General features: G+C 33.5%; 1 protein-coding gene across 2 annotated transcripts; it reads right to left on the bottom strand.

The window, feature by feature from the left end:
* LOC142982535 (PHAF1 protein CG7083) lies at nucleotides 1–27,999 on the bottom strand. 2 transcript variants are annotated; one of them, XM_076129069.1, is made up of 12 exons: nucleotides 27,786–27,999; nucleotides 19,181–19,263; nucleotides 18,670–18,797; nucleotides 16,444–16,630; nucleotides 14,881–14,976; nucleotides 14,170–14,320; nucleotides 13,650–13,745; nucleotides 13,199–13,317; nucleotides 12,746–12,870; nucleotides 11,961–12,150; nucleotides 11,230–11,325; nucleotides 1–10,934 (listed from the first exon to the last, which is right to left on the bottom strand). In XM_076129069.1, exons 1-11 carry the CDS (start codon nucleotides 27,847–27,849, stop codon nucleotides 11,239–11,241), a joined length of 1,326 nt encoding a protein of 441 aa, XP_075985184.1. In that variant the 5' UTR covers nucleotides 27,850–27,999; the 3' UTR covers nucleotides 1–10,934; nucleotides 11,230–11,238. The 2 variants fall into 2 exon arrangements, with proteins under 2 accessions (XP_075985184.1, XP_075985185.1); XM_076129070.1 differs by having other exon boundaries at nucleotides 16,471–16,630.

Here is a 27,999-nt window from a genome sequence, read left to right as displayed (position 1 = left end):
TCGGTATGAAATCCTTTATTTAGATTTTTTGGTATTTTTTTGAGACAATTTCCTCTCTGTACCCACGGCGACAGGATTATAAAAATGGGTTTATTTTACATAATATTATGTTCACGAACACAATGATTTAAGAATTACTTACATAGTCGAAACTATATTTAATTCGGCTACTGAACATTTCTACATCAAACTGATGCACACACAAATAATATATTACCTTAGTATTGTTTTTGGGCAGTTCATTGTTAGTTTCAGAGGATAATAAGTTGTTTAATAATACCTAAAAATTACCGTTTTTAAACTTTCGTGGTAGCCGAATCTAAGTTGTGCCTCCCACGCAAGTAGTCGAGGGTTCCAAAGGCAACAATATTGACTATAACAAGGTATATGTGTATTAGAAATAATTATCACTTGTTCCAACTGTGAAGGAAAATATCATGATGCAACCTTGCATACCTGAGAGTTCTTTACAACAGTTCTTGAAGGTAAGCAAAGTCCCTAACCCGCCAGCCCCATTTGGCTTGGCCAGCGTGGTGGACGCTAAAGCTTAACCCTTCTCTCATTAATTTTGATTTTCAATCGCGTTAAAGAACGGGTCTATTACAATATTTCAAGTGCTATTTTTTTAAACATGTCTGCCTCAATAAATAAACAATAAATGCCCTTAAACAATACATTAGGTATAAAACTAGTTGCACTAAGTTTGATGTAACTAAGCACAAGCATTTGTGCGCTACGATCACAACAGTTCTATCAAATATGTCACAGCTTGTAATGCCCAACTTTTGTATCTGTGGAGACTAATGTTGCCATAGAAAAAAATCTATTACAAAAATCGAATACAGCCTGTTTCACCACCTTTTACTAAGGACAAATTAACGATATAATGTTTTGTCGTATACGACATAATATGTGTATATTGACTTTGTGTATTAAAATATAGCAACAAGCCCCTACACAGAAGGTTTAAGAATACAATAGACGTATGCAAGGAGTGCATGTGATGGAGACGTAACAACAACGTCCATTATCCATTATGTTTAATCGCTCAGCGGCTTGTTGCTATATCAAAGCTGGTCTTACTACTTCTGGATAACTACTGGATAGCATATATGGATATTTGACAGTTGTTTTTGCTGGCACTATCAAATAGATAGTTAATCGGACTTCACTTATTTACAAGCTGAGAAAATAGCCCCTGTTACAAAGTTAAAATGCGTAATCAAATGTGGAAATGGTGAAACGGGCCATTGCAAGTTGCCAGGTTACAAAATAAATGTATAACTAAATTAATTATAAAAATTATTACAATGTTGGTACAATATCAAGGCATTTAATATTTATTTGCAACACGTGCATACATAGGTCAAATCGTTACATAAAATAAAATGCCATAAAAAACATCAAATCACATTTTTATTGCTTTAAATCGATAAAGGGGAAAATATACCACATAATTTGTACTTAAAAACGACATTATTAAAATAATACCTAATATTTTTTTATTATTTTTTTACTGCGACAACATTAGTCGTAGGTATTTCTTACGCATAATGTTCCCAGTTCGTACTTGGTGTGACCAGGAAAAAGGATTTTAAAACTTATAACAGGAAAAGTCGTTCTGTTTTGAAGATAATAATAATTTTCATAACGTTTTAGGTAAATTGTAGCGCTAATTCAAGCAAATGACGTAAAAAATATAGTTTTATTTTCATTCAGGATTAAACGAAACCTATAAAATTAAGGGCTACACAAATTATTTTTTCTATAATCCAACAACTCAATAAAGAAACGCTCTATGAAAGTTTCACAATTGACAGAGGTATACAAAATTGAGAATTTAGAACATCAGTGAACCGCAGGCATACTTGCTGACGACAGCATGTTTGATACAACTACTTTATTATAAAAATACATAGAATTACTGAGTACAATCTAAATAATTTCTGCATGTCAAAGCTTTCTACTAAATTGACGGAATATAAAATAAGATGGAAAGGATTTTCATCATTTATTCCGATATATTCGGCACTTTCTCATATGTTGCGTTGGGAATGTAAGGCCTAACACTTTATTATGGGCAAAAGATCATTACCTAGTCCCACAGTAATGTAGGAATACATAATATCACGCTATTATACTCGAAGGTGTAGACAGAGCTGTACGAAATATATCCGCGTTTCTCCATGTAATGTACGAAATAGATTTTATTAGAAAACTCAACAATCAAGGCTGTTTTAAACTAACTTTATATACGTTTAAGTATGTAACGATATAGTTATTAGAGTATGACGGGTTATCGGCCCGTTTATCTAACTATCTAGTCCTTGAGTTTATTGCAACGTTGCTTAACTACAGTTTAATTCCTACTAGCGACTCGACCCGACTTCATCCGGATATATAGTAAAACTAGCTGACCCGGCAAACGTCGTTTTGCCATAAAAATTTAAAAAAAAGTGTCACTTAGGGGCATGAAAAATAGATGTTGGCCGATTCTCAGTCCTACTCAATATGCTCACCAAATTTCATGAGAATCGGTCAAGCCGTTTCGGAGGAGTATGGCAACGAAAACTGTGACGCGAGAATTTTATATATTAGATTGTATCTCATTGATCCCATTCCTGTGGGAATTAGGATCCTGTCGTTCACCTAGAAACCTTGTTCGAAATAGTTTAGAATCGTAATTAGGTATCAAATTAAAATCGGCGCTAAAAGTGCTATCACTATAGTCGATCGTGTGATGCCAATCTTATCGTGATTATATTACAAGTATCCACACGTGTTAATGAGTATAATAATTATTTGTCATTGATCCAAATACTTAAGTTCTGAATATTCTAATAATTCACTCCGATTTTACGGTCTGAATATAAAATCATTACTATTTTTGTATAAATGTCTGCCTCCGTAGTGGTTTAGGTCGCCACGCCGCTACCATTGCGTCGGGAAGTCGTGGGTTCGATTCGATTTCGTGGACAATTATTTGTGCAACCCGCTTATAGTTTTTCGACTTACCGTAGAAATCAATCATGGTTTAAAAAACAATATCATCTTATACAAACACTGTGATTATCAAGCACCAACATTTTAACTGCTTAGAAACCATTAAAAAAGCTATTGTTTTTCTATTTTCGTGGTCAAACCAAGCACTAACTCAAAGAGTATTTGTTCCTTAAGCAATAACATATAACAAAATGTTTTTATCAACAATTTCAACACCAGAAATAAAACATTGTCTAAACAGGAGCTTGAATTCAATTCAATATTGGTATACAAATATTGGAACCAACATTTGGACCAACATATTTATTATTCTAAAATAATATAGAAAATTCTTCACTATTTATTAGTTTATATAGAGCCTTTATATATTATTTTATAATAATATGTCTTTGAAATCGATTCTTGTCGCGGAAATCCGTACATAATGTACGGAATTTTCGATTCGATATTCCGCGTGCGGTTCCCTCCGCGTTTTGGTCCAAATGTTGGCCCAACATTATATGTTACACATAAAAATGGTTTGTATTATGCCTCTTTATAATTGTTACTACTTAAATAATAAGAATTAAATTATATAAAGATTAATAGACCATGATCTACGAAACAGATCTACTTATCACTTATAGGGAGCAGAAAAACGTTGACCAGTTTTCAAAACTTCTGGATAAGTTTCAGATAGCTTATCAGCTGAAATATGGTATTTTTTTAATTTCATCCATTTGATGAACATCTATTTAATAGATAGAGTATCTGAGACTTACTTGCTAGAGGATAAACTGGTCTTTTTCCTGCTTTTGGATATTGAAATAAAACTAGCAAGTATTGCTGTTTTGTAATTTTTTTATTTTCTAATTTTTACACTCTGCCTGACGCTTAAGGCTTAACATTCCAAAAATTATAACCAGAAATTACAAGTTTTATTCCAATATAACATAAAATATCACAATATTGATAATAAATAATCATGATCAAGTGATAATTGAACGACATGGAAATGGCTTACGAGAAATTATCAAAAAAATATCATAAAACTTATTAGCAATAGAATATTAATCGAGTTTGCATACAGCCATTATTAAGTAAATAATGTAGACTTTCACTTTATTCAATTGAAAATAAAATAAAATCCACATTTTTATTCGATTATTTCGTTTAATTTCCGCATGCGGCCAGTCTGGCGAAGCGACGGAGAAATGGACTTTCGAACACATGATATAAATAGGAGATCATTCCTAAAGGTATTTAAATAAGAGTATCTGTACTAATGTGTTGAATAGTATCATTTCAACGTGCTTTATATGACCGGTAATATTAAGACCTTGTACTATTTGAAAGATTTACAGGTCTTTGTGTGTCACCAAACAACTTGAGCACAAGATTCAATCAAATTCAAATTCGATCGAAACAGAGCTGAGTTTACGTCAAATCGTACTTTTAAATTCCAAACTAACCCGTGATCAAACACAGGTTTAAAAGGAAAAATAATCTAAACCAATTAGTTAATTTAAACCAGCGAACTAGCGCATGATTGAACATCATGCGCTAGAATTTACCTCGAATCTGATTCAATCGAATTCGAATTTGATTTAGTCTAGAGAAAGCTGGCAGAACCTGGACCCACGGTTATTCTACCATTCGGACTAGGTTAGCACAATAGTCCTCCGCATCTTGCCTGCAGTTTTTCGCAAGCGGACTTAAAATCATTACAATCTAACTTTAATGTTCATGTTGTTTGGGGACCTTTAGGGAAGGTTCATATGTGACGGAATATACGTCGCGTATTATCGGTCGCGCAACGCTAGAACAGACAAATGTATAGAAAAACACTCGACCGTTCACACTCAACCGATGATGCGTCGATGCGAAGCCCATACAAATTAAGTTACGCCCGACGCATCTTCCGTCAGATATGAACGTTCCCTTAATATTACCCTAGAATCGCGGTTATTTCTCCGCATGCGGAATGTCCGCAAAGTTGACACTCCGTGGTCTATATTCCCTTTATATAATCTAACGTTAAGTGGGCCTTCTATCCCCTAGTTCGAAGGCTGTTATGTATCTAAATGCATAATATAACGCTACTACACGTATAATACACAAGCTATAGTCATATTATACATGTTTTATATGTCAGCCTTTAAACGCAACTGTTTTTAACATTTTATTATCACTACATAGTCTAAAGCAATAGTCGCTTCCCGCGTCTGTCTCTATGTCTGTATGTATGTAGGTATGTTTAGATCTTTAAAAGTACGCAACGGATTTTGATGCGTTTTTAACAGATAGAATGATTCAACAGGAACGTTTATAAGTAACACTAGCTGACCCGGCAGACTTTGTTCTGCCATATAAAAAAAAGTGTCACTTAGGGGTATGAAAAATAGATGTTGGCCGATCCTCAAACCTACTCAATATGCTCACAAAATTTCATGAGAATCGGTCAAGCCGTTTCCGAGAAGTATGGTAACGAAAACTGTGACGCGAGAATTTTATATATTAGATTTTAAAAGAGTTTTTGTAATATTATTGTTTCAACCGGGCGAAACCGGGGCGGGCCGCTAGTTACAAAGATAAACTCAAATATTTTGACACGACGTCCTAAAAATGAGATTTGTACTGTCTTACATTTTACAAATATTTATTTAACTGATTAAAACAGGTCGTAATTTTTATCTATTGCATAAAAAAACTGATAAAGAAGTTGTTTTTACTAAAACAAACATAGTAGATAAATTTACGGATGTGTAAATAGGAGTGCCTGTCCATATTTTTTGTATTGTTTTCATATTTAGCAAAATTGTAAAAAAAAGTAGGTATAGGTTCACATTTTTTTAGCAAATTAAAAAAGTATTTATGCTAGTGTCAAATGTTAATTTCAGTATTGCGTGAAGGGTTAATCTTTAAGAGTAATAAACCATTTCGTTATCCATAGAAAGTTCCACTATTCTTGATTGATATTACAAATGCGAAAAGTTTAGATGTTCGCTACTCAATCACGTTAAGACTAAAAAGCAGATTATAATTAAGTACACAGAGTTTAAAACCTGAATTTTAACAAAGGATACTTTTCACTCCGGGATATCTTTTCACGACGCAATATTCACCGTCAGAAAATTAAATATTGTAAATTAAATATTAAACGTCACTTTTAATTTCCAAATAATAATATGTATCATATAAAATCATTTACCAAATATTCTGTCATTAACAATAAAAATTATGAACACCTGAAACCATTTTCGATAATATTTTTACAACTCTTTGTTTCAAAATGTGTTGCCAACGTTTATATCTTTATAATACCAAATAAATAATAATATTTGTCTACAAGGCGTGTTTTGGTATTCGGAAACGCGTAATTTTATCTTGACAAGTACTTTATATGAAGATAATATAATTTATAGCACTTCAAATGTAATATTTGTAAAGTTATGAGTAATGATAGTAAATAGCTGTTTATCTTTAACGACATTTTTGAGATTGTTTTCGCTTAGTCGATTATGTCATGATATTGATTGTTATACGAAGAATTTGGTTTATGATTCAAAGTTTTAGTACTTGGAAGAAAATATTCACTAAATGAAGCGGTTTTTTTTGAGTCAACTGAAACTAAGACTAAGGGTTTTAAAGGTTGCTAATTTTAACAAAAAGTGAATTTTTAAATGAATTTATTAACTTGTATCAGTTGTCTGATAAAACGTCATTTCAAACAGATTTTTAGTTTTATTAACGATCCGATAGAGGGTTTTGTTAAAAATTGTTCTTGAGTTCCTTTTCCTTGTCCCATTTTTTTAGTTAAATATATAAGGAACCGTTTTAAAATATTAGAAATAAAATAATTTAAAAAATGTACGATTATTCAATATTTATTTGTACCAAAAAAAATTACAGTCGATTTAAATTAATCGAAATATTGGTAGATTGTCCATACTATACTGTCACTTTATCTATCAAACAAACCCAACACTTATCCAGAATCTATAAAACTCCTTAGTCATTTAGCTGTAATCACATAAACTCAATTTATACACTCGCGCTCATAAGTTTTATAATAAACCTATTATAATATTTATAGAAGGATATCCTTCATATAATATCTGTGACATATCTAATCGGCCGACAAACATCTGTAATTAACGTGAACGTCTGGTGATAGCCATTAGCGTGACAATTACGATAATATGAATAACATAAATGATAAGCTTTTAAAGATATAGGAACATAGAAACAGACTGGATATTATGAATTCGAATGTCTGTTTGTCGGTCTGTCTGTTACGCCTTAACGGCTAAACCGCTTTATCAATTTTGATGAAATTACAGCATGGAGTCGAAAACCTAAGGCCTTACTATAATCAACGAAAACGGAGATACGTTAATTTGGTTTGTTTCTTCACAATTCTATCTTTTATAAAATGTAAGCACACTTATCTGATACTGCGTACTCAGTGACAAAATAGAATAGAAAAAGTTCATAAACGGACCTTCAATATTATACGAAATTTCGTTTTCAGGAATCATCGTATCCAAGTATATTATTATGATCCCAGAAATCATGTAAAGTTTTGAAATTCTTTTTTTTTTTTTCAAAAAAAAATAAGCTCGAAGTGGCTGATATAGGATCGGCGGGAACATGAAAACAAGTTTGAAAATCTGCCATCGTCAAGAAAGGGATGGATAATAAAGATTTTTAACAGTTTTACCGTTTTCAAAAACCGAGTATTACCTTGAGAGACGAGCAAAAATAACTGTGTATTTAAATATTTCTGGTTTAATATAAGTTGCTATAATGTCATGTAGATGACCGAGGTGGTATGCTAAAAATTATATCAACGTAAATAAGACTCTCGCGGCTGTCTTCAAGGTTAACCGAGTTATTAATTATTGACATGGCGAAAATATTATAATTACAGGACCACGATTTTATTTTTACTTACTCGATTTTTCATAAGATTGTTAAAAGAATACAGGCAGGTGTTGAATCAAATCTTGTTTGTTGTCAATATTTAATTTATATAGAATACAAACAATAATTAATGTACACTAATAAATTTAAAAAAGCGCTTACTACAAATAAAATATTAAAGGTATTGATTTAAAATAGGCCAACCACGACCTTTGAAATTGACCACTATTAATGTTTTGTCACTATTTTAATGCTCACGAAAAAGTGTCGGATTGGAAGTATTTTCAATAGGCAAAGCAGCAAATAAAGTGACATAATTTATCAAAACATTATTTAATTTTTCTAAGAAAACCTCATTTGAAGATCGAAAAATGTAACATTTAGCTTAGTTGTCCCAGACAATGGCTGAATACCAGAATACCTTAGTCATCGAACCATGACAGACAAATAAAAAAATAATAGTAATTTTCTTGAAAACCCAAAGATAAAATTAAATAGACAATCCTATCATAAAGATTAAATCCTTTGTGCTCAAAATCACGTACATGATCACTGAACGAACAATTGAAAGATAAAACAGTATTTAGCATTTTAATGTAACAGTGCGTCATCAAGGCTGACATGTTATACAATCATTATGTGACGTAATCAAACGATACGCGTCATCGACTGACGTAATATGCTAATCGTTATAAAAATAATTGTGTTAACGTTTGCGCGCGTATTTTGACAGCTGTCAAGTTAATCCCGCCATTTTTTCGAGTTTGTTTTTATGTTCAGTTTAGTAATTCAATTTTATATTTGGTTGAATATACAACATAAGGGGAATTTAATAGAACATTCATGCAAGTAACGAGTTACAGAAAATATAGTTAATTAATTTTTAGGTCATTGAAAATATTTCTGTCTCAGAGTTCTAAAGAAAACTTTGCTTTAAGGTTATAGCGCAGGAATAGGTACGTGCTGTTTGTGGACTTAAGATAATATTAAAACGAAATTTAGAAGAAAATTAACTATATTTATTGGGGATAGTATGTTTTATAACATTTCTGTCAAAATACTCGCGCAAACATCACTAGAGCGTAGCATAAAGCCACCTTAAATTTAATACTTTTTTTATTGTATTATTTGTCAATTTTTTATTTTTTTTTTGTTGTTATATGGCACCACAGCCACATTACTCGAATCAATCACACAAGTGACTTATTGTGCATAAAACAAACATACTAATTATACTAATGAATTAATTTTGAAATAAAATCTTACCTATATACAATAAAAAAATTAAGAATTGTCAGAGCAACTACTGATTTATAAGGACATTTTTCAGTTTCAAAATTAATTCAGAAGTGCAAGCAACATTTATACCTTACCGAAGCTAAAGTGTCATATTGCCGTAACAGCAGTTTAGTATAACATCACAACCGCCTCCCATTATTTTTGTAGCCTACTGTAAGCTCATTATTATCCAAATGACTTAGGGCTTGAAATTTCGAACGAAAGGACATTGGCACTATATTGTAAGCATTCAAATCTCACTACACTACGACTTAAAAAAAATCGTAACCATAGCAACGACAATCGGTACTATAGTGACGTCGCCAAAATGACTTTTAGTTACGTCACTACGGTAGGCAGTCGCAGTGTAATCAGACCTTTATTACCAAAGAGTTTTGTTATCAAAAGTTATTATAGTCTATGTAAAATAGCGTGCATCGTCTGAGAGCTACAAATTGGTTCCTTTACAACAATGACGTCATTACTTTTAAAAAACCTAGACTTAAAAATTATAATTTTAATATACGAACACGTTGATTTTTATAACATAATGAACCGTTTTTTCTTAAATATTTTTGGTTCTAAAGAGAATTTGAACACTACTTTTGTTATCCATTAACTTTTAAGAAGTTTTTATTCTCAAAAGACCGAGAGCCGTCAGATGAAACATGCGTATTAATAGACCATACCTTAATTTTATGAAGCCATTTTAATCAATATTGTAGGCTATTTTGTGACTAAAAACGTTTCAAACGTGTTCAATTTGCTTTCACATTCACACAAACAATCACCAATTATTTATTTATAGAAAATATTTTATTTTTACCAAGCATCTCTCAAAAGCCATTATCTCATTACACATCATAATTACTACTAAGATATTCAGAAAACGCGCACACACCTGAGCGTATTTCAAAAAATAATTTATAACAAATATATGTCAATACTTTATTACATAAATAATTTTAACATTGTCCAAACATTTTTCGAAATTAAATTAAGATATGTACGAAACAAAATGTCTATTAAAAATAAATTATAACGGATGTCGGGTGACAACACATGTATTATTACAAACTAACTCAACGTCTGTGGTGCTGACAATATATTATTTGCACATATTTCCACTCACTCCCTACCTAACGTCTCAATCGAAAAACCATTTCTTTTTAGAAAAAATACATCAATTTCATATCATTATCATTTAATTTTTCATCAAATTTTCAAAAATATTTACAGCACAGTCTATTTCTAGATTTTTCAAGATTTTTTTTTCTATTTAAAAGTTCCGTTTCATTGCGCAAAAATGTATTGTGCCAATACATTTCTGCGCATTGAAAATTAAAAAAGTAAAACATAGAAGAACACATTTGACTAATTAATTATTTTAAAATGTTCATTTTTTTGAAATATACCAACTTAATTAAGCTTAAAAATAATAACATTAACTATGTAGTCCGTTAAGGAATTAAATAAGACTTATTAACACATCGTCTGAGATCTGTCACTCACTTTTTTCGAGTTTTTTTTATTTTTTCACAGTTTTTTTTTATCACATTTTTAAAATACTGCTTCCTCTTAGGTGCTTCGTGGTTTTAAAGATATGTAGTCAGTTCGGTTGAACAAGTATATTAGTGGTAGGTAGAACATAGTCGTGATGGTGTGGTGAACCACACCAGTGGTTTTGTGTGGTGACTGACAACCGAAATCGTTCAGGACGTGTATTTTTTACCTTTGCTTGGAGATCCCTGCGCGGGAAAAATATTTGTATCAGTAAGTTGCAAATCGTTTTACATTTACACAAATAGCAATAAAGGTTTTGCCAGGGATATTTTCTCAAAATAAACGAATACCAGTCAAAATAATTGAAAATACTAAATAATTGGACAGAAATGCGTAAGCGTATCTTCCGGAACGTAAGAAGAAATCATCGAAATAGGTAAGTATTATTCGAAAAAATAGTGATCACTGTAGTTAACATCTCAAATCTCAACGCGAAAGTAAAGTGAGCTCTATGTGTTAGTATATAAGGTGTATATTCACCTGGGTATGTCACGCGATGGAGTTGACGGCGTAGTGGGGCCGCGTGCCTTCCGGCTGGTACAGCGTGATAGACGCTATGTAGTTGTTCGACATCACCTGCAAAATAAAACATTTTGTAGAAAACTTTCTTTACCTGTCTAAAACAAACAGTAGTATCAGCTCCCTTGTTAGGGTCGGCGCAAACGGGCCACCGACCACAGCCACTGGTGGCCAGCGACATATTTTGTATAGACACACCGCACACGTGTAGCCGGTGGCGGCCACGCGCTACATGATACAAAATATATGGAAAAACGTGTTAAGTGGGTGTCGCTGGCGCCCAGTGGGTGTGGTCGGTGGCCCGTTTGCGCCGACCCTTAAAGGTGAGTGCAAAACTGTATGAAATACACCCACGTATCGCCATTAACGATAGTTAAATGTGATTGGGACTATTGCCATTTACCGAGCACTTTACTAAACTTCGGGCTACAAATGAAAATACTCTAATATAGATTATAAACGACCAACAGCACATTAAACGGACGTGGGAATCAAACCCAAGACTTCGTGATAATAATAGTAAATCTTTTTATTTTACACTAACAAAAAACAAACGAAAATAAAAATATAGGGCGGCTTTGTAGCACTGGCCAATCAGCGGTCGGAATCACATACTTCGCAACTGCGACAATTAAATGCAAAATTAGATACATTTAATTTATCAATATTTCCGATACAGTTATAGTGTGTACCTCAAAGATCATGTCCTGGTAGCCGTAGCAGAAGGTGGAGCCGAAGGGGTTGGTGGTGTTGGTGGAGGAGGCGCGGTTGAGCACCACGGGCCGCTCGGCCACGCGCAGCGCGCGCGACACCACCTCCCACTTGCTGTACGCCGTGATGCACACCGAGCCCAGAGAATCCACCAGCGAGTTCGCTTCACACCTATTAGCAATTACATTTCAACATTGTACTATGTAACGTACCCAATTCAGCACTTTTTGTAATACTCCTCACATACGGTACTGCGTGATAGTGTTACACAATAACTAAAAATCTGTGAATGAGCCTTGAAACTCATAACTTGAAGTGTTTTAGCATGGAGAATCGATCCTTATAGACGAATAAAATTTATGGCTTGAGAGTGATTTGAATGTTTGAAGTTTCCAGGCTTTTGAGAGTAATGGGTCATGTTTACGTCCATATATGTGTATGCACGGCGTTTACAAATTAAGAAATATATAAGTATATATAAATAAAGCACCGAGGGGACTGGAAACTCAGGGGAGAGGCCTTTGCTCAGCAGTAAGACATAGAAACAGGCTAGTTAAAAAAAATAAAGCAAATGAATTATTATAACACATCTCAGCTTCCAGTATTCTATATTTCAACGCCTTCCCAAACATTGTGTACGAAAAATTACAATATATTTTTGCATCATCATCGCAGCCATTTTGTCATCTGTTTTTCAGTCATACATTGCGCATATTATTTAGACTTATTTGTACTAAGTTAACTAGGAATCATAAAAAGGGCTTACTTGTCAGGTTGCACGGTGAGCTCGAACTCGCAGCGGTGATACATGTTGAAGTTGTAGTGTCCGGGGTAGTTGGTGTGCAGCACGAACTTCTTCACCTGGTGCGTGCGCGCGTCGAATAACACGTCCTACACATCAACATGATTATAAAACTATTTAAACACAGGTCTATGAGGGAGGGTTTATGTTTTCACTATGGTGTTTATCAGCGGGTTGCGGTCCTTGCATTCCTTCTGAACTGTTATACAAAAACCTCATATACGGTGTTTGCTTCGCCGTTATACAGGTGATAATTATTTCAATATAACATTTTTTAAATTGGGAGTGTCTGACATTTAAAAGTTGTGTTAATTCGACAATTCCAAAGAAATATTTTTATGTTTTAGATAGGCTTCTAATGTTTGAAATAAATAATATCTACGTAATAATTTCTATAAGTTTGTGCTGTATACAGACCAGTCCTAGCGTGAAGTAGTTGAAGAAGTAGTCGGAGGCGGGGGGCGGGCGGCGCCGCGCGGTGGGACGGTGGATGCGCATCTTGTCGTCCGCCTTGTAGTACGTACGCGCTGGAGCACCTGCACAACGACAATATGACATTATATTAATAAATGCCAACAATTAGTTCTTTATTTATTGAAATATGCAAAAATAACTACATTTTAAGATACGCTTGTCAAGTATTACTTTTAAAAGAATCTCGTTATATGTATTTTTGAGCGAGGTTAAAGTCGTATCGATTGCTAATCAGGTCAATACGCGGTCAGGAAAAGCTGTATCCATTTTTGACGATATTACAAAATCCCATAGGACATTCAAGTCAAATATGATACCGTATTGGTATTATTATTCAAGCGTATAATCTATAAATTGATGTGTTCTTCTCCATAGTTAGCTAGTATCAACTCACCGAGCGCGGCACAGACGCGCTGCGCGCTGCTGCCGAAGCGCACGACGCGACACACCGAGCGACCGCCGCCGCCCTCCGACCCCGAGCGACCCGGCCCTGCACACAACACTCATGTTAAAGGAAACATAACAATAATTATAGGCAAAAAGAACTGAAAAAAACCTCTTCAAAGCTATTGACAAAAGGCTCCATCTCAAACTTATTTATTGACTAGTTGTTATCAACAAATTGTGTCAGTAGAACTATACTTAACATATAACTTCAAGTAACTTAAAATATGGCTTAATTAAGAAGACAAAATTTAACGGTAATGCTATAATATAATAATGTGAATTCAAAATATGATCACAATCTTTTCAATGCATAAAATAGAAAAAAACGTGTCTTGCCATCGAACAATACATTCAAATTAGTACTTGCGAAATCGAACCCACGACCTCTCGACGCTATATTAGCGGCGTGGCGACCTTAATCACTGCGCCACGGAGGCAGTCAAATATGTAATATTATTGTGTCATACCTTCAGTGAACATGTGTAGTCGCAGGCCGAGCGTGGCGGTGGGTGTCCGCAGCACGTCGCAGCGCCGCAGGTGCAGCTGGTGGCGGTAGCAGGAGAGCGGCAGCTCGGGGAGAGGAGCCCCGCATACTGAGCTACTGCTCGTTTGGCTAGCCTAAACATATACACACATTTATAATAAATACTAGCTAATTAGAACGGTATTAAAATGTGTGTTTACGTTCATTTCCTATGTTCTATTCTAAAATAAAGTGCAACGCGAATGTTTAATAGTTGTAATGTGCACGTGCACGTAAAATACTTACAATATTGCTTATAAACTACACGTTGGTGTGTAACACTAAGTTTAAATTAAAACATCGAAGTCGAATCTTCTAGAACCGTTGTTTTACTATACATCATTATGCATCTTATGTTTTTATTTTTTTAACCCATGACCGTCCCACTGCGGGGTAAAGGTATTCTGAATGAAGGTCCTATAAATCTACTAGGTAGGTATTGCAAAAAAAATATTTATACCCACTATTTTAGTAAACTATTATTTCGTGTATTTTTTAAAAATCACAGCCATAAATGTATGACGTAAGGTTTTACTTAATGCTTAGTATAATTATGATGTATTTGGCCAATAAACACATTAAAATCTTTACCTTCCGACCAAGTCTTCTTCATATATTTTAGTATTAAATATTCATTAATTGTGTTCTTATTTACCTGGTGTTGAGATCCATAGTAAATGGTAGTCCGCGAGACGACGGGGGACCCACCGTTGGGAAACTGCAGCGAGCCGAGACCGTGAGCGTAGCCGGGCTGAAAACATATACGGACAGGTTAGTTATATGAAAACTATTAATATATGTGCTGTATTGTGCAAGGAAGAAACATTTGTGAAGTGAATTAAGGTGAAATTCTTTAACCGATAGCAAGCAGCAGACAACTTTTAAATGTTTTATTAATACACCTATCAGTACAAAATTACTTATCCAGACTGACTGAACTATAGAAGTTACAAACATAAAATTTGACAAGGGGTGCCTTTTATTTTTAAGGATTTTTTAGCAACTCACCCTTAAGGAGTTAAAATAGGCCCGCGTCATATTTAGAAGTAGGTACTTTCGAGTTTGAAAGGAAATCAACAATAAGGCCGGATTTTAATCTACGGGAATAAATGGGCCTTCAGTAACCAGAAAAGCTGAAGCGGTGTCAATGTATTGCTGCTTGCAACCAGCGGCAGAATAACACCTATATTATATGCATAACTAGGTAATACTACTACTAAAACGTGTGCTCAAAAAACTTCGCTAACTAATGTTTAAAACAAGCAAAGAAATATAGTGGAATTAAAACAATTTAAACGACAGTGCGATGCATAAAAATATGTTCATAATTAGTAGCTTGTTGTAAAGAAGAAAAACATTGTGAAAATCATACCATGCACCATCAACTACCATACCAAAAGTCTAGCGTTTGGATAGAAAGCAGAACTAAGAGTGCTTATTTATAAAAAAGAAAGTGTATCTACTTTTATAATAAAAAATAACAACCAATGAGTAGAGCTGTTTATGGTGAAACTGAATTTAAAATCTGTCTCAATTTTTTTTTAAAATGGTCTTAGTTTTACTGTTAGAAAGAGATAACATCATAGTTTGTACCTATACCGCTATCTCTTTTTCACTTGGTTGGACGGTTGGTTCTTAGATTGCTTAATGGAGTCTACGTACAACCGTCCGAATATATTTATATTTTTATATAATTACGTGGAAAATTTGATAATTTTTTCTCTTAGCATGTCGGAGGAATCAGTTCTATTTATTGATTGTTAAACTTTCAATGTAAGAAAAGCAAGAAAATCAACAACCAAATATGCCTTTCTATCACTGAAAGTACAGTCAGTTAACAAAATAGGTGAACAAATTAAACCATATGAAATTAAGTTAACTTGATTAAAAAAAAAAACATCTTTGTGTAACAGTGTCTAAACTTCTTGTTAATTAAGGAAGCAAAGAAAGTTAACGTTAGTCGTTGTACAACAAAAATTAGTTTAATTCCTATGAGGACAAACAAATCGCATTTTTTAGTTGCGCGAAGCCCTCTTTAGTCCATCTATTTTGCAATAAGCCAAATAGTACATCGAGAAGACCACTAATGGAACATTAAAAGGTAAAATTACTGTTTTATATTATTAATTTGTCCACCTGAATCCACCACTGACATACATACATTTACGACGAACACATCCGTAGATTAAAATAAAAAAAAAATAAAAAAAAAACATACCACAGGTATCGTAGCGATGTCGCTCACCTCAAACTTGCTGTCAACCGGGAAATAGAACGAGAGCCCTCTGAAGTTGAGCGCGAATAGATGGCGCTGCGAGTCGTACAGTCCCGGGTGGGTGGCGCCGAAACAATGCTCTACTTGCTCGATACTCGGCGTTATTTCCGGCGAGTTGAAGCACATACCACTGTGGATGTGATGGGATTTATGTTAGTGTATTGTTTAAATATCTTATGCCAGGTTTCTGAGGTACATTACTAACATTTATACTGGACTAGCTGACCCGCGCAACTTCGCTTGCGTCCAATAAGAGAGAATGGGTGAAATTTTTCCCCGTTTTTGTAACATTTTTCACTGGTACTCTGTTCCTATTGGTAGTAGCGTGATGATATATGGCCTATAACCTTCCTTGATAAATGGACTATCTAACACTGAAAGAATTTTTTAAATCGGACCAGTAGTTCTTGAGATTAGCGCGTTCAAACAAACAAACAAACAATCAAACAAACAAACTCTTCAGCTTTATAATATTAGTATGGATTACCAATTGCAATAATTATTAAGTAGCTGAGCATTTAAGCCTATATAAGCATGACAATTTGAATAGATAAACTACTGCTAAATGTGCCTCAGAAAGCCGGTATTAAAGATCGTTTATGAACAATGTTCGCTAGAAACCAGACTATATTAGCTAGGAAATAAATAAAGCTATTTTTTTAGGCAATATTGAGATGCTTTACAATGATATAAAAACAAAATCAATTTTATCAGCAACGACTTCTTGTGAGCATAAACGAATTTCAAGACTGGTTGACAATAATTTTGAATATACCTAACAAAAATAATAAGTGTAAAATGTTTTTTTAAATTCAAATTAATAGAATAATATTGCAATTGGTAATAAAGTATAAATTATGCATAACTTATTCTTCTGAGCTTTTAGTTAAAGATGTCTAGGTCTTAATTCATATTTGATGCTAATTAAAAATACTCTTTTTGACGAATTTCATCTGATTAAAAAAGAAAATTAGTGAACTGATTGCACGTCGCAAACAAAAAGAAATATTTATATTCCTTTATCCACAATATGAACAAGGAAGCATACATACAAATATATACCGACCAGTGCCCCCACAATCAGTTACTAGCGAGTAGCGAGCTAATGACATTACGTATTGTTGCCATGCATGGCAAGGTCAGGCTAATGACAACTCGATACCAACTGATTTATAGGGTGAATGTTCAGATAGGGGTGTATTTGTGTTCGTTTAATTGTAAATACAATATTTATGAATAAAACAGTTGTAGGTATCTAATATATAAAATTCTCGCGTCACAGTTTTCGTTACCGTACTCCTCCGAAACGGCTTGACCGATTCTCATGAAATTTGCGGAGCATATTGAGTAGGCCTGAGAATCGGCCAACATCTGTTTTTCACACCCTTAAGTGAAACTATTTTTTTAAAAATTTATATGGCAAAACAACGTTTGCCGGGTCAGCTAGTAGTTAGATAAATAAGTGGGTCTTTCAACATTATGTCGTATATTTAGTGGGCAACCTAGTGTCAAAGTTGTTCAAGCCGCCCGAAAGGCCTTTGACATGGCTTAATGACTGTTATCTTAGTAGACAACAACCGGGACCGACTATTTACGTGTCCTCTGAAGAACGGAGACTTCAGTTTAAATACTACTATGTCACCCATCTATAGAATGACCGCGCTAAGGGTAGCTTAACCCACTGATCGTTTACGGACCGGTGAGCGCAACTGGCTATGGGTAAAAAATATTTAAAATAGGATAGTATGGATGCGAATGGAGCAAGGGAAATTTGTAGGGATGGAAAAACTTTTTGGATAGATTTTTTTTTCTATAGTTAAAAGGAAATAAAAAAGAGTGGCCAGTAGCTCGATTCTCTATTACTATCGACAACCGACCTGTCATCGAGATATTTTGTATGAAAATCTGATCAGCGCCTCTGACGGGTGTCGTAGAAACTTTTTTGGCAGTACATGCTAAATGTCAAAATTTCGTTAGCTAGTCGGTTGTCGGTAGTCGATAGTGATAGAGAATCGAGGTACAGGAGTTTGTTGCCAGCTCTTCTCATTGGCCCTACCTTCCGAACTGGCGGTAAATTCACTCTCTGTATCATTGACTATCATAAGTGTATTTGACCTAAATGAATAAATGTATTGATTTTGATATTTAATATAAAGGTTTGTTACTCACCTATACCTAAGCTTAACTAATTTCATATTGTAGATCTCTATAACTTTGAGCCGCTGCGCCACCGGATCAAATATTAACCGGATGCCGTCCTGAGGCATATTTATTACTAGGTCTACTGATAACGGGTTCTGAAACATTGGAAATTAATTATATTAATACATATTTTATTACATTATAATAAACTTGATGCTAGTTACACCAAACATTATAAGCAGAGATTGAGAGTGATTGTACTTAATAATTTTGGTTCCATATTCATATATTAGACTGGATACATTAGGTACTAAGCTCTGTGCATTGACACAAACTGAAAAATCTAAATATTACTGCACGACACGGGAATCAAACCCGAGACCTCGTAATCAATAGTTGCCTAGACAATCACTGGAAATTTAGGCCTTTACGGAATTAATTTATCTTCTTATTCTTTTTTTGCACGTTTAAGTGCATTTTCACAATACTACCAAGCCAAGAGTACTAAAAACTATAGAATTATATTTGTATATCTCACCTGATCACTATATAGTACTTGTACTCCTCGTATTGTGCCCACTTGACTCTGTATGATGGCAACTGACTGAGAGAAATGCATCCCTGGAACGTTACAAAAAATATTATTGAATAAGAGGAAATCACTAGTGTCATAGAACATAGAATAGAATAGTAGTATCATAGAAGGCCTGCGACTTCGTCTAGGTGTTCTATGATAATATAACAATATAAATAATATAACGGTTTATAGGAAGGATACAGGAGCTTGTGGCTAAGTAAAGGCCGAGCGGATCGATTATCGGGTTAAGTTTGCCGAGGTTGGTCAGTGGATGGGTGACCATATTAGTACCTTGAAGTACGAGCATGGTTCTTACGGAGAGAAAACTTAAAATAATGTATTATAGGGTTATCGTTAGGCGGTACGAAGTTCGCCGGGTCAGCTAGTTTATAATTTTAACTTATAAATAATAATTAATAGGATTCTTTTGACTTAAAATTACGGAATAATTAAAAGATTAAAGTCATAAATCAGTGTATCATCTTTAGACATTTATCGCGAGTTCAATCGAGTTCACAAAATTGAGGAACGAACATACGATCACCACGATGATATTAAATAGGTATATTATTTCTAAAATAAAGCCTAACATCACGCATCACGTGTGTTTCATGAGCACTGATTATAAAGAACGGAGATAAGCAGCCGTCGCCGTGGAAACTTTGTGCTATTTCTATACGCGATAATGAGTGTTGACAAACAACGCTTGTTTTTATTGTAACAATAGGTATTTTTATTGTGTTTTTCTTATTTATTTTTCCTAGTAAGAGATTAGCGAATTCTATTAATACACTAGCTGACCCGCGCAACTTCGCTTGCGTCGCATAAGAGAGAATGGGTCATAAATTTTCCCCGCTTTTGTAACATTTTTCGTTGCTACTCCGCTCCTAATGGCCCTAGCGTGATGTTATATACCAGTAGTTCCTGAGATTAGCGCGTTCAAACAAACAAACAAACTCTTCAGCTTTATAATATTAGTGTAGAAGTGTAGATTTGTAAGCTATAAGACCTTATTTTCTTCGTAATCTTTCTCTACGGTAAAATTGGAAATTACTATTGTATAGTTTTCTGTTAGTAAGAATCATAGATTAAAAAATTGTTTTCGTCGTGACTGTCACATTACCGGACAAGGGTCTCAAGTTGGGGTTAGGCTTTGAGTCCACCACAATGGCCAAGTGCGGGTTGGAGACATTGCATGCCCTCAAAATTTTTTTTAAAAAGGCAAATGCAAAAGTACTTTTGTAGTGTTATTTTACAATTGCCAAGCTCGTGCTTTTAAAAATAGCGAAAATATCTCGTTATTTCAGTTTAAACCCATTATTTTCGAATCAGGTGTTTCTAAACCCAATCACAATTAAATATATTAAGTACTATCTAAACACAATTAGCCAAATTCCCCTAAAACATTCACTAAACGAGTGATGGGTTAAACAAAAACAAAAAAATATTTGGCATTCGCTATAATCACCTACATATTTCGGCAACACGGCATCGATACGTGTTGTGTAAACAAGTTTACGCGAATGTTGTGATGACGTGTTCGCGAAAATAATCGTACGAATGTTACGCACGCGCGAAAATATTTATGGAATATCGACGACGCAACGTCTGGCTTGCGGAATAGTGGACTACGACCTTAACCCTTTTTCAATGCTATTTCTTAACCTTATTTAATTTCTTTATTTAATGAAAAGTAGAGAAATTGGGTCGTGAAAGTACGTAGTGAAAAAATTTTTATTTTTAAAGCGGTCAAAGGTAAATGACCCCACATTTTCTATTTTTAAAATGTGTTCTGATTTTTTTATAACAGTTATTTTATTAACGGTAAAGGAAATGTCGAGGAATTATGTATGTATGTAGGTCAGGTTTGTAGTAGGTACTCGCAGCCGGCGCGGCGGTCCTGTATGACAAGATGTATGGATGTGAATGAGGCAAGGGAAGTTTGTAAGGATCGTACCAGGTGGTAGTTCTTTGGTCTCTGCCTGTCCCTAGGAGGAAAAGGCATGATTTTATGTACATATTTATGTATGAATCCTGTATGCCTAGAAGCTTTCATTTATATTAAAAAAAAACTATAGCGTACAAGAAAGTACGACTCTATGGTCCCAATAGTGGAAAAAGATTTACACTAGCCATGCTGGTTCATGACCTATGCATGCACAAATTAAACACATATGTAATTTCGTATATCATGATAAAAAATAGGCCACAAGACAGTTGCTATCTACATATTTAATTAGTCCATTTGTGTGACACACACTGTTAACACAAAGTTAGTGTGGCATGTTTATTACATCTCATTAATTTAACGTCAACGTAAAACGAATGACCTTGTTTATTCAACATTCTATGGTGTGCTTTTTACAACTTAAAAAAAGAAAGTTTAATTACACTATGGTATAGACGCCATCTTGAAAAAAAAAGTTTAATGCTACATTAAAATTATAGACCGTAGGTACATGAAATCCCGCCTTTTTACCAGACCAAAGAACGCCACTTGGTACGTTCGTTACAAACTTCCCTTGCATAATTCACATCCATACATCTTGTCATACAGGAATACTACCTACATTAAATTGATAATTTTGGCAAAAGAGCGTGATTTTTTTTAACATAATATGGACTTAACTGTGGCCAATAAATTTACGCCAAAACATTTTTTTATGGACTAGTGCTACATACATTTATGTGTATCAAGCAACTTAAAATAAAGTTAGCAAGGACTGTCAAGGGCGAGTAGCGTAAAATTCTTCCGAATTGATTAGATAATGTTTGTTTTCAATATATAGGAAAAGTTCGGTTCTTTACGCATAACACATTACGAAATGCAAATAAACATCTTGTTTGTTTTAATAACGATCAAGGTTACAAGAGCTCTTTAATCAAAGGCCTACTGCGATTCAAACAACTTCGAAAGCTGTTTTCGCGTTTACCGTTAGTTGATTCTTCAAATATTTTATTTTAATGCTTAAAGCTTTTGCCTCGCTTTTTTTACTGTTATATGTTTTGCTAGGCAGTATTGATGAGTGTTGTATGGGACTGTAGCAATGTATTTTTAAACGAAATGACAGATGTCACTTTTTGGCGGGACGCGGTAATGAATTATTTTTTCAATCAGAAAGTATTTTACTGGATTTAAAGTTATTAGTTCCTAGCCTTAACTTAATAATGAATGCTTACACTTATTGTTATAAGTACTTAAAATTTAATTCCAACCAAAAATACTTTATTAAAAATGTTTTTTTTTCTTTTTTGACAAAGGTTTGTAAAGGTAAAGGTTTAAAGCAAGAGCCTTTTGAAGAGCGTCTTTATGCCAATTAGGTTGACATCCCCTATAACCTTTTAAATGTCAGTGTAAAAGTTCACAAAAGCAGAGCTTTGTGGCACATGCTCGGGTCGACGTGTAAATCGTGATTAATATTGCACAAGATGGTTTCATCTGCTGTAATCTGTGCACTTTATCCTTGTTTTTATGAGAAAACCTAATTCGATACGGTTTACTCATTCTTAGTATGATAAAAAAAAATTAGCGTATAAATCGAGTTAAAAGCTAATTTGTTTTGCCTGAAACGGAAAGTTAAGCTATAACGAAAAGAAGTCGCTTTAGGGTCCTCAAAAAAGTTTTAAACACCCTGAAGCGTAGACGTGGTAGGGAAGTACCCTACTATTCCATAGAGTAGGTATAGATATTTTAAGGGTACATTTTTCTTATCGTCATATTATTAATTTTAAGTAACAAACATATAACTTTACAAACTTTCGTATAAGAAAACAACAAAAGTAATGCGATACTTCCGTCACGTTTAATGTACCTACTACGTAAATAAATAAGGTAGGTAGTAGGTACTTATACTAACTAAGACTAGGTACGCTCATCTGTCCTGTTTTCGCCACAATATTTATATAGAGGCAAAAAAATGTGATATAGGCATATGGAATTCATTCTTCTATGACGAAAACACATTTTTACACACGTGGGGGGCCTGGCATAAGAAATTAGGCGCAGTTTTCGGGGGCGTCGACATTTTGATCCTTATCGACTTGTTATTGTATAACATTATAAAATATGACGCTATTTTTGATAAAACTCACACGCAACCGATTGCGAAAAACATTGTTTTGGACGTAATACGGACGTCAGTTTTTCACGTGATGTCAATAGCCGTTTGATCAAATATTGATATTTTAAAACTTGAATTCTCTCTGACTGAGAGACGATTTCGGGCAAATAAAAGTTGAAGATTGTCGATTAGTAGGTCTAGCAGAAAAATAAACAAAAGAATTCTATTTTTAGGACATTTTAAATTAATCTTTAAGTCGGATAATACTTTCTAAGCAGAAAAGATATCTTTTAATCAGTCATTGCAAAATGTTCAATGTATAATGTCCGAGTCCAAATACGATAACTTTTTCTACGACAAAATTCGTTTGGAAACACGCAGAAGATGGGTGTGCACTATCGCACCTATTATTTTGGTAATAATCGTCCTATTAGCATAGATAACAGGTGTTTCCGCACGTGATCCGCCACGCGATTCCGACCGCGTTTCACCGTGTTATCTCTGATTATATTTAGACTCATTAATTCAGTTTATTTGAATAACAACAACAGTTTTTTTGGCGGCGAAAACGTTTGTTTTAAATGTTAGAAAGTGAGCTTGGCTGTGGCTTTTATAATGAAACACAGGTATTTTTGCTTTTAGGTGGACAATCTTGAATCAAACTCGCTACAAAAAAAAATCTTTGGTCTATTAATACCTATTTCAGCATCTTGAACAGATTATTTTTACTTTATAGTGTGTAAGGTGAAAATGTTCCCTTGAGCCATGACTAAAAATGATAGATGATTAAAATATAGTAAAGATGACAGTGATGATTTAGCTAAAAACTAACTACTGGACCACTTCCAAAAGATCTTTGACAGTTTAAAAAGTTACTTTGTTCCAGAAGGACAAAGACAATGTTACTTTTTAAATTCTAGGCGACGGAAACGCGGCAAACTGCCAGTTGTATTAATAAAACTAATTATGACACATATCAGTTAATATTCGATCACTTTGTCGAACGGCTTGTTAATTTTAATTATTTCTAATGATATGATAGGGGTGACAGATGGAATTGGCACCTTTACAAGAACGCAGGTAATGCGAACATATAATATACTTATTTTATATGCATTGGCATAATAATTATAAAATTGGAATGAAACAAGTTGAGTATGCTCGTGAGATTTGATTCTCGCGTTGTACAAATATTTGTATAGACGGGTGCTTAGAAAGTGTCTAGCAATACAAAAAATAGAGCCTCCGGTATTATATTTGCAGGGCAAAGTTCTAGGACGACAGGTCATTCACCTTAGAGCTTAAGATATAGGTACACGGAGTTAGCGCGAGAGATAAAAAGGTCTAAAATAAATGTTCAACCCTTGAGAATGGCGGGCCGTCGGCTTTTTTATGTTTTTAATATGAAAAAGTTAGGTCTGTGTTAACAGACTCCCATTTTAATAGATTCCAAGTTAAAGCTTGTCTTTTACCACAGACCTTATATACTGAGGAAGCAGATTCAACCTGCATGATAAAGGGTTAGTGCCTTCCAGGCTCTAACCTTCTGGTTCTTCTAGGGTTCTGTTAAATGGTAAAACAGACTTAATTTCAATACTAAGATTAACAGAATTAAGTCTTAACTTTTTACATCCGGCCATATTAACCGACGTAATTGCTCAGCAACAATCATTGTGTATAACAATAGGCAGTGAGACAATTGTCTGTGCCTACATATAAAGGACAATGGATTTTTTTTTAATAAAAAGAATCAATATCAATGGCTGCTGTACATAATTATGGTCTATTTCTAATTGATTTATGTCATAAGTAAATGTTAACGGAATTAGAACAATTATTGCAAATAAATGGTTATTGTCACTTTAGTTTTAAACTGACACTGAAGCAAGGTAAATGAAGAAATATAGGTAAGCATAACTGTTTTCACAAAAAGTCTAATGGGTTTTTTATTTTTCCCTTGTTAAAATCCTTTTTACTTATGCATCATAACTAGGTATATACCTACCTGTAATATAGTTAATAAGAAAACTACATTTGCAATACATCTTTTGCTATTAAGTGCTAAATACCTATAATGTACAGTACCAAAGCACAGATTATTAACAGTTACAATGTAAACCTAGGTAATAGTTTCATCATTAGCCTTGCCTTTCTTCCAAGGATCTAGGAGTTGGCTTCCAGTATTTTATACGGAGCAACTGCCTATCGAAACTCCACAACCCAGTCACCTGGGTTATAACATGTTACACTGATTGTCAGACTAAGAACAAATTTTACCTGAGAACTAATTAATGCCACCCATATGCATAAAGTTATCTACAAATCATTTGACATTTGTTAATAGTTAGAAGCATTAAGTATAGTTTTAAATCAAAATGATTACTGAGTGCATATTATATAAATGTCAGTGCTTCATTATTTTTTATGAAAAAAGTAGATTAAAATGTCAGATGGTTATTCATTTTTGAATTAAAAATGTTCTGAGTTTTTATGTTTTTTATTACATTACCTCTTGTTCCTATTGTACATAATGTTTCTATATACATAAGGTCATATATTTGAGCAAAAAGTGGACTAAGTGCATGCATATTATTATAAACATTCTCAATTTTCATATAGATGTATAGGTATGGAATCGTTATGAGTTGAAACTTAGTAATCAATTATAGTAAACAATGTTTCTAGGTGGTACAACAAAATGGGAAATATAGTTTCCCATTTTGTTGTACCAGTAGAAAGATATGAGTGAGTGTAAGCTTTCCAAAGATGATGTCAAAGATAGAGTGAATATCGTAATAATGAAATCAAATATATGAAGTAGATAAAGATAAGGAAGGTAAAAAGGGTTGCTAAATATTACTTTATTAAATTTAAACCAAAAATAAATAATTCGTGAAAATGTAAGACTGCCCTTGTAGGCTCTAAATGGATATTGATAGCCCTATCTTGGCACATTTTTGTTTGAACATGAAGTTTTTTTCCAGCAACACCTATGCTCAGTGTTATGATTTGAACAAATTATTAAAAAGTATAAATATCATAGTATAGGTAACTATTGCCATTATGAACAATAATAATCAAATTAATTTATAAACAGGAACAACATAGAGGATAATGTACAAAATAATATCTATATTAAATTGAAAATAAAGTTACAACCTATGATATTCAAATTTAACAAATTGTTAAATTGTGCAAAATTTTAAAGGTTAACATTTTAATCCAGAAACAATAAAACAAATAGTAAATGATGCAATAACATGAAATAAATACTCATAGACTGATAACATGTACAATGTTACAAATACAGTTCATAATTTTTTTATAACAAATAAAATAAAGTAATTTATAACAAATACAGCTGCAAATTTAATTTTGTCATACAATATGAGTGTAATGACTTAGTTTCTTTGTCATGATTTAATGAAACAAAACAATGCATTGGGGTTAAAAATTGCACATTTTTTTTTGTAATAGCCATTTGTTTTTTTTTTCAAGGATGTATTAAAAAGAATAAATGAAGATTTGTGGTTCTTTTTTCACAATTTTATGAAACAAAAACATTCATAAAGGTAGAATCTGACAGTAAGTATTTTTTATTTAGGTCTTTTGTTTTATTCCTGGATAATAAATATGTGAGTTAGTCTGTTATTCATTGTCTACTTTTGTGTTATCTAAAAGGTCAAAAGTTAAGCATGAAGAATCATTGAACTTAAAACATTGTTTTATTGTTACTTCCCAATAATCATATTTAATGAAGATGCAAATCTTCTCTATATTATAATAAGTAAAAATAAAGGTTTCAAGCACAAAAACTGTTTTTTTAAAGTCAGAAATGATTGTTGTAAAACCCGGTCAACTTATCTAAATGTGTGTGCCATTTAGTTGTGAGTAAATGTTTTTATGTAAACCTAATTATGTATTCACACTACTAATGGTTTAAACTTGCATTTAGAACAATGTGATTGTTGTTTTATGAAGGAGAACTGTGTCTGCTAATGTTATTATCCTGTTTCTGTGCATACTAACTAACCTTTGAGATGTATAAGGCTAAAGTACTATAGATACTGATATGTTTTCATCATATATACAGTTTTGTTTCGTAAATCGTGTCGTCATCAAAACATGATAATTTATTAATGTAAATAATAGTTTATTTTACACTTCTTACACTAATAAAACAACCAAACCATATATTTTAAATGTATGTCATACGAAATTTCAAAACAAACACGAAAACAACGCAATCTGCTAATTTCACGGTCAAGATTAGCAATAAAAAAAATAAACATCGAATGCACAGACGAAACAAAGACTGCCCGTGACACTTCGACAGAAAAAAAATCAATGCAGGGCGAAGGCAATACTGATATTATTCCTACGCCATACACATCCTGAATCATTAATGATGTTAAAAGTGCTTTAAAACACCATTGCGTAAGCCGCGTCCCGTAGAAATAAAGCGCAAATTCTTGACGTAAGAAATAAACATACGCGATTCTCACCTAGAACAAATTCCCAGGTATCGCAGCCCAGGGAGCGTTCAGGGACGATTTCCAAATCCAACATCGTGCACAAAACACTAAACACAAACTAAACTAACTAACTTTCACTTTAAAAAAACGTTTTTTAACGCTAAAATTCGCTATTACGCTGCCTTTTCTTTGTTTGCCAACTTTAGTTTTCAACCATTTTGTATTTGTCAGAGGAACTGTCATT

The sequence above is a fragment of the Anticarsia gemmatalis genome, chromosome 22 (genome assembly GCF_050436995.1).
Source record: "Anticarsia gemmatalis isolate Benzon Research Colony breed Stoneville strain chromosome 22, ilAntGemm2 primary, whole genome shotgun sequence".
NCBI lineage: Eukaryota > Metazoa > Arthropoda > Insecta > Lepidoptera > Erebidae > Anticarsia > Anticarsia gemmatalis.
Note: the sequence above shows the minus strand (reverse complement) of the source record. Positions and strands in the feature narration are given on the sequence as shown.